This window comes from Anarhichas minor, unplaced genomic scaffold (genome assembly GCF_050575085.1).
Source record: "Anarhichas minor isolate MPS153535 unplaced genomic scaffold, ASM5057508v1 ptg000003l, whole genome shotgun sequence".
NCBI lineage: Eukaryota > Metazoa > Chordata > Actinopteri > Perciformes > Anarhichadidae > Anarhichas > Anarhichas minor.
The window spans coordinates 7,566,498-7,579,428 of record NW_027466449.1 but is presented as its reverse complement, the minus strand read 5'-3'; the positions used below and the strand labels follow the sequence as shown (position 1 = coordinate 7,579,428).

Here is a 12,931-nt window from a genome sequence, read left to right as displayed (position 1 = left end):
CAGTCGATGAATGTCAGAAAATAGGGAAAAATGTCCATCACAAGTTCCTGGAGTCAAAAATGACATCTTCAAATTGCCAAAAGCTAAAAATATCACATGTTCAAAGATGAAAACAAGCAAATTATCACACATGCTGCAGCCAGCAAATATTTGGGCTTTTACCTGATTGACTTAAATTATTATTTAATTATGAAAGTATTTTTTTCTATGTTTATGTTGAACTACTTATTGATACAGGACAAACACTTGCATACTAATGATAGAACAGTCACCTGCCACTCAGGCCTGTAGTTAGTAAGCCCTTCAGTATGCATGGGTGTCTAAGTGTCCCTATACAGTATATTATACATGGCCATGTGGGTGTCTTTTCAGATGCTATTTATTATTCAAATTTGAATCAGTTCCTTTTCATTGACAATAAATACAACACTAATAGACAAATGTTATGATCCCTGTGATAAACTGTTTTAGAGGGATGATATTGGTCATTAGCTGCTGTGTTTTGTGCTGTGGCTGTCACGTTGACTGGTTTCGTGTTGTTGTGTCCGTCTCCGCTGACAGGAGTTGCGGCAGCAGCTGGGCCACAGGCTGCAGCTCAACGACCTGCTGATCAAACCTGTCCAGAGGATCATGAAGTACCAGCTGCTGCTCAAGGTGAAAAGCAGGGCACTGCTTTGCTGTTGATCTCACACACACACACACACACACACACACACACACACACACACACACACACACACACACACACACTGCTTTGTACAAAAAACGGGCGCATCTGTTCAGGTTACTTTCCAGTCGAAGAGGAAGAGGCAAATTACATGATACGATTATTACCATAGGATTTAAACAATAATATGTGAAAGCCTTTGAAGATGATCATAAAATGACATCCGTGGTATAAAACTTTGCCCTTTGGCATTCAAATGAAAGATGGGTTCAACACCCATAAACACTCCTCCAGATGTCCTCGCCTTACTCTGAGCAGTAAACTCTCAGAATACTCTGGTGAACATGCTGTGTTTATTTGAGCAGGACTTCCTGAAGTATTACACCAAAGCTGGGATGGACACAGAGGAGCTGGAGGTGGGTGTCCTGATTCGTAAATATAAGGTTTAAAGTGATGATTTGTGTGTGCAAAGCACTACTTTTTTATTGGTATTCTTTGTAACAAACTCACTTTTGTCTTTTAAACAGAAAGCAGTAGAAGTGATGTGCTTTGTGCCAAAACGTTGCAATGACATGATGAATGTGGGCAGACTACAAGGCTTCGAGGTACGTCTCAGGAATTTAGACCTTCAAAATCTTCAACCTATTTCTCATGCCAACTATTCAGCCCAAGAAAATCAAACCGTAACCACTTCCTCGGTTTATTGTGTTTATCTTTGCTGTGGTACCAGGGGAAGATCACAGCCCAGGGAAAGCTGCTCCAGCAAGACACCTTTACTGTGACCGAGCAGGACAGCGGTTTCTTGTCCCGAGCCAAGGAACGACGGATCTTCCTGTTCGAGCAGCTGGTCATCTTCAGCGAGCCAATCGACAGGAAGAAAGGTTTCTCGCTCCCTGGATACATCTTTAAGAACAGCATCAAGGTGGGCTGAGCCTCAGAGAATTCAGATCAGCTACACAGGATGTTTTAGCAAAATGAAATACCACAAAATTAGAAAGTACATTTTACTCCCAGGCTATGAGTTACACAACAGATTCACACCACACGTTACATAATCCCAGAGCAGGGACTTGTCAGAGGCTTGCATTTAACAAGCAACCCGGCCGGATGGACTCCTACAAATGCTAATCAGATGCGATATGTTCCAGCTGAGCTGCCTAGGGGTGGAGCCCAGTTTGGACGGTGATGACGCCCGCTTTGCGGTGACAGCACGCAACCCTGATGGAAGTGTGGTGCGCTTCCAGTTGCTGGCCTCCTCCTCTGAGATCTGCAGGGCCTGGGTCAATGATGTGGTTCAGATCTTGGACAGCCAGCGCAACTTCCTCAATGGTCAGTCCCGGCTGAACTATGCCACATCACCCCTGATCTATAAAATATTTTTTTGATGAGATGATGTGTTTGTTTGACCATGCAGTCTTGGTCTTTCTGACAGGCATCCTTTACTGAATTATTTGTTCAACACGCACAAAACTAACGGTATCCAGAAGTGGAGGCTGATGTATAAATAGATAATGAACAACATTATAGTATAACACAGTTGTAATATGTAAAATGTGTCTTCATAGGAGAAGTTCATTCAAGAACCAGGTACAGAGTTTTATTAGAACTGTCTTTGTTCCTTTGTCTTTCAGCCTTACAGTCACCTATTGAGTACCAGCGACGAGAGAACAAGTCTAATAGCCTGGGCCGCAGCATGAGGCCCCCTTTGTCTGCTGCCAGTGCCCTGCGGCCACACTCTTCTGCCTCTATTGACCGTCATAAGCTGCCCTCCCTTCACTCTCACAACACCTCCCTGCCCTCGCTCTACCTGCCCAGCCAAGGCCAGGGCAGAGGAGCCAGCGAGGCATACTCACTGCGGGACGTAGGTTTCTTTAGCTGTCTCTTTCTCTGCCCTATAATGGGACATTGTTCTGCAATAACAATCCACTCAAACACAGTATTTCTATTTATGAGACACTGGCAGGCCTGCTTATCTTTTTTGGCCACGGTACTGGTCTGTTGCACAAATGGGATAACAAAAACCGCAAATGGTATTGTGTGCATGCACTACGGTGTTGGTGGGTGACCTACCTGTTGTTTGCATCTGCAGCCCACTGTGGTCCAGCCATGCCCTGCTGACTCCCACACTGTTTCTCCGTCACATGTCCAACTGCGCTTCACTGATCAACAAAACTGTCAAGCTGTGTCAAACGGGCTGTACACACCTACCACACAAAGCGCACAGGTAGAGTATATGCATGCATTTGGAGACTAAGCCGTCTATGTAGCAGCCTCAATGTTACATTTAAAATGTCATTATTTTGCACATAGCTGGACGTGGTGACAAGTAATTATTCATCACAGCGTTGGGAAAATGAATGACAAAACAAGCCACAGGAAGATCACCCCCGGGAAATAATGGGCCATTGTACAACGTCTAACAATTATTACAATGTGCTCATTAAGGGTAATTAAAAGATGAAAGACTTCAGTAAATGGTAACCATTTATTTAGACACATACAGTGAAGGGATTTGTCGAGTCATTAAAAGAGTTATTTCTCCCCCTATTGGATGAAAAAGGAATCAATAAAATATTTTCTTTTCTGAAGGAAATGGATAACAATGTACTTGTTTCAGTTAGTTGCATACAAAGAAGGGAAATTCTCACAGCTCAGTGTATTGCACAAAATATGCCATTTACCATTTCAGGCCTTTCTGCCCTTGCTCCCCTCAGGCTGACGAGGAAGTCAGAGAGAGATGCCGGATCAAAGCCAGATAATCGTTTCCCATACTTGTGCTGGGATGAATAGATGGAACCATGGCCAGTTCTTTTTAGACTGTGGCATTAAAATAATTCCAAGGTTTTATTAATACTGTTACTGTTTGGTGTTAAATTTAAAAAGAATATATATATATTATTTATTAGTAGATATGTGAGTGCAGTACATGGAAGTACTTTATATCTGTGTGATGACTGTTCCCTCCATCCCCAGCAGAGAGCAGGAGAGGGCTGCCGAAGGGGTCAGGCTGCCGATGCTGGAAGCCAGGCTTCACTGTCGGGCCCCTTAGCTGGACGACGCCCGAGCAATCTGGCTCAGCTAGCAGAGGATGATCTTTGAACTCTGTTGTCATCTGTCTCCTCGGTCAAGAGGACAGCAGCTAACGCCGCAGCTGTGTCTGTTAATGCCAGGCTGAACCCTCACCTGGTTCAGTGATGATTTCTGGAGGATACTTAAGGAACCTGAAGGAACATATGAAGGAATTATGGGCTGCAACTATAACATGACTTTGCACCTGTTTTTAGAGGGCCATTCAATGGGAGGTGACTAACCTTGGCCACCTCGCATGTACATGAACAGCACCCAGTGAGATGTTTCTGGGTTCAGAGTAAAAAAACTTAAAGGACACTCAGCGCTTTTTACCTTTTTGAGAGTTTGTACACCATACTCTTCTCTTTTTCAAAGGGCAAGGGGAATATGTTTTAAGACATATCCATTCCTAATTGGGGCGGTCACTGGAGTTACGCGTGTGCCTGAATGTATCTTTATGCAAAGATGGGTGAATGTGTTTGAGTGCATGAGAGTGTGCAAGTAGTGGCCGTGGCACCTCTTGTGTCCTCTGGTAAATTTCCTTGATCAAGTTTTGTTTTCCTGATTCCCCGTTGTGAAGACTAGTACAATTTGTCATTCCCCTGCTGACAACTGAGTTTGCTGTTTGTGTCGACAAGAATGGAAAAGGCAGAACACTTGATGTGAAAAAGCCACGAGGGCTTTGCTCACTTGAATTTCAAATGAAAGTGAAGAACTTTCTTTCTTGCCACAGTGTTGGGAGCCCCTGTGCGCTCTCTCATTCTGTTTGACCGGCCCTTGTTTGATCTGGACAAAAAAAAAAAGGTGTGAGGGAGCCCCCTGGAGGTTCTCTGCAAGTATGACGTCACTTCTGAATACTTCAGCTCTTTGGGCAACTCCAGAGGAGTTGCGAGATACAGCAGGCGCGTTCAAAGGGACTGCTGTGCTGACCCAAAAGTGTTGCATGCAACATCTCCTTGGTGGTTGACTTTCTTTACAGGCCGAAGAGTGCTTGTGGTTTGGGGGGCACATGTCCTTAAAAGTGCATTGGTTTAAAATAATACGAATTGTTTTATTAGTCCACTGTTGTCATGTCATGGCTGTGCACCATTTCTATAATAGCTTTTAGCTTTTGCCCTCATGGACTAAATACTGTACAGTGCATACCATGAAGGCAATCATACATTTCCACTTGTAAGATGAAGTACGGCCCAGATATGCCAAGCAGTGTTACCGTTTCAGTTGGTTAAAATGAAGGGTGATATGTTGCTTGATCAACAGAGTGATGCTGATGAATCTGCATGCTCCCTCTTCCTCAGACAACAGTGCCAAAAAAGCAGCTCACCACTCAAACGTTTCACGCTCTTACTAATTTCAGTTTGCCACAACTTACAAAACAATCATAGATATGTGTGTTACTATCTTGATGTTTAATGTCTAAGTGACAAAAAGAGGAGAGAGGAGTAGATGGAGACGGCTGTCCTGTCAATATCAGGTCAGTTCTGCTCTGTGGCCAGTAGAGGTCCCCACATGCTTTCACTTTCAGTTTAGTTAGATCATACAGCTGCACCAAAGATCTATAGGCCTCATATTTCAGTGCTCACAATGAAGCTAAAGCTGCTCAATAATCTGTCCGAAACACCATTAATTACACGAAATAAACTGAGATGTGAGTGGAGCCATCTCACAGAATCCATCTGCAGTTGATGTGAACTGGTGTGTTTTCATGGGAACGACTGATCAGACAGTGTTTCTTTAATACAAAATAATACCACTACAGAGAACCAAAAGCAAGGACATAAAACCAGGAGAGGGTTGGTTAATGCCATGTACGACTGACTAGAAACTGTTGTATAATATCAAATAAAAAGTGTCTTTTTGAAACTGTGCAGTGTTTTGTTTTTCTCTACTTAATCTGTTGATTAAAATAGATGTACATTTAATGTCTACAGAGACTTATCTCTGCTGTATAGAGGATTTTTTTTTTTAATACTGTAAGTTCTATGTAACCCCTCATGGCGACTAATGCTGTCATCCTTTTACATTCTCACAGTGTGCTCATTTCTTATGAATTTAATTAATAATGCAACTTCAGCATTATTTTTTGCTGTAGACCCAATGGAAGTCCTCAGACTCCACTTTTCGGGAGCCTCTGAAGAAGACAAAGGCAAAGCACTTTGCTGGCTGTGGCATCCCCCCTCGCCGAAAGTTCAAACAGGATTAAAAACAAAGAGAAGAAACCCCTGGATCTAGACATCTGGTTGGCTGGCGTTTGAATAAAGCCCCATTCTGGGCAGTAAAGCAGGGCCGATCGTAACACGGCTGTGATATATGGAGGCTGGGGACAGAGGGGGTGGGGGGGGAGGGGTATAAACTTTCACAAGGGTGCAAAATCAAAGGGAGTTCCTGTCACCACTGAGGGGGTCTCAGCAACAGGGGTCCCATTCACGGGGAATTCCTCTCCAGTGCCCTCTGTTGCATCTGTTGACTCAATCTTCCCCATTGAGAGAAAGAAAACACTAATTAAAAGCCACATGACTGTGAACTTGATTGCAGCAGGCGAGACAAACAGCCCCATCAATGGATTGAGTATTTACTTTGAGGTGTGAAAAATCTTTGAACAGCCCACCATGTTAGGGCTTCTTTAGGAGCTTCTTCCTTCACGCCAACAACACAATGAGCAGCATTTGTATTCTGAAAGCTAATCAAATTATCATTTCAATAAAATGTTGGATCTTAAGGAGCTCCGGGGCATTAGATATTCACACAATTACTGAATGAGCTAAGAGGGTTAAAACCATTGTCTCTCACAGTCGATCCTAGATATTTACTTCACAATCAGTCGCCAAGATGTAAGAAAATAACATTATTAGAAGCAGGGAAATTGTTTCAGCAAGGACAATGTTTATTCAAATTTACATGCGGCCGTAACCTCAATAAAATTGTTCATGATATTTGTACATAATTTACAAAGAATTGAAACATTTAGAATGTTTGCTGATCTGGAGCACCGGTGCTTCACATGACTGCTTAGACAAGATACATCTGTAGATCAAAGACTTACATTTCAAAAAAGATCCTTAAAGCTGACAAATGAGGGTGTTTTGGAATAAATCTAATTAACAGCGACCCGTAGCTGTATGTACTAAGGCATACATTTATTTTGAACATAATATGGACAACATATTAAGATAAACCTTGCGGGATTTCTCTCAATTCTGTCACATCCTTCTCAAAATATTTACAAAATGAATGCTGAAAATGTTTTGATTTTTCACATCAGTTGAAATTGTATGAATTTAAAATTCATTTGAATCTTAAATTGTTAAAGGCATAACATTTGTTTTGTTTCGGGGGGGGGAATCTGGTTGTGTGGCATTACACGGAATTCAGCAAAACACTCACAATACCACTGAAAAGGGCTTCAAGTATTCTTTAAAGGTGCCTCAACCAGCACACAATTACTTGTATTAAAAATGGTCTTCAAATATAATTTTATTGTACTACTTGAAGTCAAAAGTCGGGCTTTGACAAGAGGAGATTTCCGGGCAGCTCGATGCTCACCCTTGAGTGCAAACCTATGGCAGTAAGTGTAAGTCACACAGTCTGTTCATTGTTGATTATTATTTTTGAATGATGGATCGCAGAGATTACTCTCTCTTAATATTGGTGAGCAGAGGGTCCGTGCTCTGTGAAGGCTGCCCAGACCGGCTCTTCCTGGTCTGGTGGGTCTTGACGTGTTTGGAGAGGTGGTCACTCCTCATGAACCTCTTGCCGCACTGCTGGCACCCAAAGCGCTTCTCTCCGGTGTGTGTGCGGAGGTGCCGCTGTAGCTCGTCTGAACGGGTGAAGCTTTTACCACAAAAGAGCCAGTTGCAGATGAAGGGCCTCTCCCCGGCATGCCAGCGCAGATGTGCCTTGAGGTGAGAGGTCTTCTTGTACACTTTGCCACACTCTGGAATGTGGCAGATGTGCAGTCTCTTCTTTCCGAACTCTAACCCCCCACCATTCGCCTGACAGTTGGGGCATTTGCAGCGGCGGCAGCGGCGTGTGGAGCTCAGCAAGCCCTTGGAGGTGCCTTGGAGAAGAGCAGCTATCTGGGGCTGGTGGCCCAAAACCAGCTGTCTGCCTAGGGAGAAGGGATGGTTGGTGGTGGGGGCGTTGGTTTGGGGTAGGCTCCACCACTGCTGTCCTTCGTCCACATGGCCTCCAGCCAGGTGGTGCCTGGCTGAGGAGTTCTGGATGAAGCTGGGGAAGTTCTGTCCCATACTGTTGTGCTGAGGATAATAGGGGCCGGTGGCCTGCGGCTGCGAAGACAGCACTTTGACAGGGGAGAGTTCGAAGGAGTAAGAGGGAGGTTCAGCTGGAGGGGTGAGAGGCAGCTCATGGTGGTGGTGATGATGGGGGTGATGATGATGATGGTGACCCAGACCAGGCTGCATGTGTCCCGGGAACTGCACCTTAGGCACTGTGAAGGTCATCTGGTGTGTGCTGAGGGCTGTGCTGGGCGCAATGTCGTTGCTCCAGAGCTGGAACATTCCTGATGTGGAGCTGACGGTGCTTTCGTAGGGGAACTGGGAGCCTTCGGAGCCCATAGCGCCTCCAACCTGCCAGGCCTGGCTACAGGTGGTGGCCAGGAAGGAGAGGGCGTTGGGTGCTCCCTCTGGAGACGAGCTGGGCGTCCGGTCCTGAGTGGTGATACACAAAACATACATCATAAGTCACTTATTGGACAACTAAAAGTTTTAAATCTACATTCCTTTTAATAATAATTTAAAAAAATGACATTATATAAAAATATAATGTAAAATATATGTAACCCAAAGAGTTTCAAATGTACCTTTGTCTTGATATTGTTTATTCTAACTTGCCTCTTTTTCTATTATCTGTTGTGTTGTGTTCACACAGGTGAAGCAGGTGAAGCATATTCATTCATTACGCACAAGTTGCGGAGTTTTCTCTGCCAGAAAAGCAGATAAATACACTCCACGTGCAACGCGTCAGAAAGATAAATATACAACAAACCTGTAAAAAGGTGTGTAAAAAGTTGTCAGTCCTTTGTATCGCCAGCGCAGCCATCTGTCCTCGCGCTCCTCCACGCACCTGCAACACGAACTGCGCCGAGAGGCGAAGACGTACAAAGTCTCAACTACAGCTCGGAGCGCAGAAGAAAAGAGATGCTCACATTCGGGTCTCGGATGACTGAGACACTTTGGCAGAGTACACTGGGAAATCCCGCGTCATTCAAATGTCCCTCAGTCCACTACGTCAATACTTCTAGTGTGGTAGCGGTCCAGATCATTTAGTGTTGAAGCAGCCGAGGATGACCGTCCGAAGTTAGAAGCAGAGTGGCGCGCAGTAAATCCTTGCGATCATCTCAAAGGCGCCTGAGCTGCATCTTCTCTTTATAGAGAGAAAAGATCCTCTCAACGGGGTCTCCAATATGATGCAGGAGAGCGAGTCAATAGAGAGGCGATGAGTGGGAGGAAGGGGGGGGGGGGGGGTTGTTAGGTGAAGGGGTGGGCTACTCATAATTTCACTCACTTTCAACCAAATGCTGACCCCAAGAGCTGACTCCTCCTCCAATTGTTCTGTCTGAAAAAAAAAAGATGTTTCCTGTAATATCTACATTTGAGAGTATCTACCTCTTTGGACATCTCCTGTCATTTCATCCGACTTCTTTAAGTTTCAAATAAACCCACACAACTTTATGATTTGAGAAACATTTCAAAGTGTTCACAATTAGTGTTTCAGCAAATTTCAACTTCTACATTTAGGGCCGCATTGTGCACAAGAACAAAATGCTTAGTCTGTTAAAAGATCTAAGATTAATATAGCCAGCTTAGTCAAAAATATGTTTCACTCTGGGGGTATTTGCATACTGCTTCAACTCTGCTGTGGGATTTCAAGTGAAGACAGTAAATACAGGGATTTTATATTTTTGGCAAATCAGTGATGCAGTTTTGAATTACAAAAGGTGGCCAAACTATATGATATCAAGTCAAAAAATAATGAATTTATACTTACAGAAAAGTAGATTTCCTTGTTGTCATCATACATTTTGCATGATTTAATGCAACAAAGTATGGACACTTTAGGTCAGAGAGATTGATTTAAAAAAAAATGAAATTTCTGCTAACAATCCATCACACATGCACTTCAAGTCAAATTTTACAATGTGAAGCTATAGAGTTAATGTGCATAATTCTTCTTAAGTGATGTTTTAGTAGATGAGCATAAAACCTTTTTTTTGTACAGTGGTGAATAAATACTCAGACTGTAGTTTGGAGGGAATTTACTTCATTGTTTGATTGTTCGTTTTCTCCAGATGACACAAATCCTTTGTTTCTTAATGCTGCAGCAGGCAGCTCTCCGTCCCGGCATGGCGTGAGGCTCACTCACACTATGAAGACAGTAACAGTATTTTCCCTCACAAAGCTAATTGATAAAACTCAATCAAAGCCTCGGAGTTCTCACCAGTGGGTGACATGTCAAATAGGCTGCCCTGTGTGACATTCTCACATTTCAGAGTTCAAGTAGAGGCCGCTTCAGATCTGCTCCATTAAATGCAGATTGAGGCTTAATCTCATTCTGTAAGTCTGCTCACCATTACAATGTTAAGAGTTTAAATCCAGGCTGGGAACCTGTTTCTCATGCAAATGCCTAGTTCCTCACTTATCTACTGCTCCCACTTTCTGGATTCCTCTGTGATCCTTAAACAAACATACCTCAAGCAGGAGCCAGCTAAAATTAGAAATGAATTAACGAATACTTTATAATAAAATTTGAACAGAAATGAAACAGTTCCTGTATTCCACTTGGTTGTAATTGTTAGAATTTACAGCTTTAAAAAAATAAATAACATATCAAGGCAGTAAAGATAATCACTAAACTGTAGCATTGGGTTTAGACCTTTCTGAAGTTATTGGTATGAAAGCAGAGCAGACAGAGTGCAACTTTCTTTATGTCCTTGACAGAGACACCTCAGCTTGAAACAAAAGATTTCTCCAGACTCACAATGACGTGCAGACTTCAGCTGCAGCGTACTAATAGATCCCACAGATTGTGTTTATTTTAGGCGAGGGCAAAGCAGAGCAAATGTGTTGGAATTAAAACATGACAATAACATTTATCCATACAAATAACTGCGGGATGTTCAACTAGAATAATTAGCCCATTAGATTAAGCAAAAGCAAGAGATGCCTCTTGGTAAATTACAATTGTCCAAATGTTCTAATGCTTCTGGCTTGATATACAAATGTAACAAAAATCATTTCAGAAAGGTTGAACATATGCAGGCCCATACTGCAGTGAAAATAAGTTGAAATAAATAAAATGCATTGCTTTTGTAAGATTAATATGTGTGATGTAACTCCAACAGCATTGAGCTAAATAGTCTAATTCCTAATTAAAGTGAACATTTAGGATGAAAGAAAACAGTAGTAAAGGAAAAGAGAGTGGATGACTTGGAAATAGGAGTGTGTCTTGGAGGCAGAGGTATACTGTTATGTCTCTGGTTTATTACGGAGCAGAAGTTGTTAATTACCCTGATTCTTATTTCCTGTCCCCTCTCCCCCACACCACCCCACCCCCACTGTACTGCCTCCCAGATGAGTGGCTTTGAAGTGCAAAGTACCCTCTCCTCACTTTGAACTGTGAAAACAATGCTCATGTGGTGGTGCTTACCTTCCCCATGTTACCTCATTTAAATAGACCTGGATACGGCTTCCACAGTTTTCAAGGGAAAACTCATTCCAGAGAAAGAGGTCCCTGTGTTCATTAAACAGCTGGTGAGATTGCTGGTAATCAGGTCCGCTCCGTCATACATTGCATGGCTGCTCCGACTGGGTGGCTATACCAGCGGATTCAACTTCAAAACGAACGCAGGCTAAATCCCAACAAGGCGATGCAGACGCTCTCAAGCACCGATTTCTAAACAGAAAATACATCCAAGAAAAACAGAACACACGTTAAAACTCAACAGGGCTTTTAGTGTGATTTCATGTCATCGTGTGATGACATGAAATCTCTTGATCCTGAAGAGTTTTTAGTGCTTTTGCTCATTGTAAAAGAGAAATGGTGCTGTTTTTGTTGCAGACAAAATCTTACTCTTAAACTCAGAACGTAGAATATGCAAGTGGCTACTCAAGCTGTTTTTATCATGCCTGCGGGGCAGTTTAAAAGTCTCAGATCACTAAATTGTCCCAGCTGTCTTGACCATCTGCACTCGAATAGGGCGGCCACAGAGGAGAGCGGCTTTTGTACTGGTGGCCATGTCAAAAAGCCAATTTTACAGCACGGTGCTGACTCAATGGCTCTCGTGTGACAAATGTGGCCTAATGGACGAGACAGACAGCATGTAAAACACTGCTGCTAACTGTAGTGCTTCCCTCTTTAACCATTCAAATCCAAGACAGGACAAGATGGGGTGTGATTACCATGACACTTAGCTTCATTGGGATGAGGAGCAACACCAACAGCTGGACTTTACAGTGCTACAATCTGATACCCCATTCAGGAGTCTCTTTCCTGTTTCCTATTGAGTTCGAAGTGTACGGGTCTGTTTATGAGTGTTTGAGAGGGAGTGGCAGAGGGGTTGCTGTTTAGAATCAGGCATATTGATAAGGTTTACCTCATCTTATGCGCCTAGCTCGGTGATGCATTGGAGAATTTGCAAATCACATGGATCATGACGCGATGTTGAAACTTTTCACTTCAGTCACATTTTTTCAGTTGTGCCTCGTCATCTGTGCAGATATATGTCCTCCTCCATCAGTGAACATCGTGGATACGGAGAACTGTAAAAGCCCACTTGCACCCGCCTTGCTTCATGTCAGCCCATTCAGAAATTTTAACTAAAACTCAACTGACCTAAAAATGACTTCTAGTATCTTTCAACAAATATTATTTGGTTAACATTGTTTCTAAGAGGGTGATGGATAAAATAAACTTCTTTTGCTACTAATCACACAGGTATAATGCAATTATAAATGAGTCCTGTAAGACTACCTCAATTAAAATCAGTCAGTTATTCAAAACATATTTATTTTTTCTTGGAAAAAAACAAAAGCTCCCCAAAAAACTTTGAACATAAATCAATAATTAATTGATACATTTTGGATTGTAAGCATAGTAGCTTTTCTAGTTGCTTTAAATTATTCCATTTAAGGTTTCATATTTTTTTTAGCTTTTTTTATTTGCAAGGTAAATAAACTG

General features: G+C 42.7%; 2 protein-coding genes across 2 annotated transcripts in view; one reads left to right on the top strand and one right to left on the bottom strand.

Annotated features, from left to right (window-relative positions):
* Nucleotides 1-3,832, top strand: part of arhgef25a (Rho guanine nucleotide exchange factor (GEF) 25a) — a 40,966-nt gene extending 37,134 nt beyond the window's left edge. Inside the window, exons 10-17 of the mRNA XM_076090974.1 lie at nucleotides 562-654; nucleotides 1,033-1,083; nucleotides 1,195-1,272; nucleotides 1,398-1,589; nucleotides 1,816-1,996; nucleotides 2,299-2,528; nucleotides 2,757-2,891; nucleotides 3,641-3,832. Of these exons, the coding sequence (XP_075947089.1) occupies nucleotides 562-654; nucleotides 1,033-1,083; nucleotides 1,195-1,272; nucleotides 1,398-1,589; nucleotides 1,816-1,996; nucleotides 2,299-2,528; nucleotides 2,757-2,891; nucleotides 3,641-3,766 (1,086 nt within the window). The 3' untranslated portion in view covers nucleotides 3,767-3,832. The remainder of the gene's footprint in view (nucleotides 1-561; nucleotides 655-1,032; nucleotides 1,084-1,194; nucleotides 1,273-1,397; nucleotides 1,590-1,815; nucleotides 1,997-2,298; nucleotides 2,529-2,756; nucleotides 2,892-3,640) is intronic.
* Nucleotides 3,833-7,365: 3,533 nt separating this feature from the next.
* Nucleotides 7,366-8,794, bottom strand: sp5l (Sp5 transcription factor-like). Its single transcript, XM_076090988.1, has 2 exons — nucleotides 8,741-8,794; nucleotides 7,366-8,403 (listed from the first exon to the last, which is right to left on the bottom strand). Exons 1-2 carry the CDS (start codon nucleotides 8,792-8,794, stop codon nucleotides 7,366-7,368), a joined length of 1,092 nt encoding a protein of 363 aa, XP_075947103.1.
* Nucleotides 8,795-12,931: the final 4,137 nt, after the last annotated feature.

Bases quoted from the DNA above. Each gene is read 5' to 3' on its own strand.
- sp5l (XM_076090988.1), bottom strand. From the start codon at position 8,794: ATGGCTGCGCTGGCGATACAAAGGACTGACAACTTTTTACACACCTTT. The intron at 8,404-8,740 runs GTTTGTTGTATA...ATCACCACTCAG, and splicing joins TTTTACACACCTTTTTACAG to GACCGGACGCCCAGCTCGTC.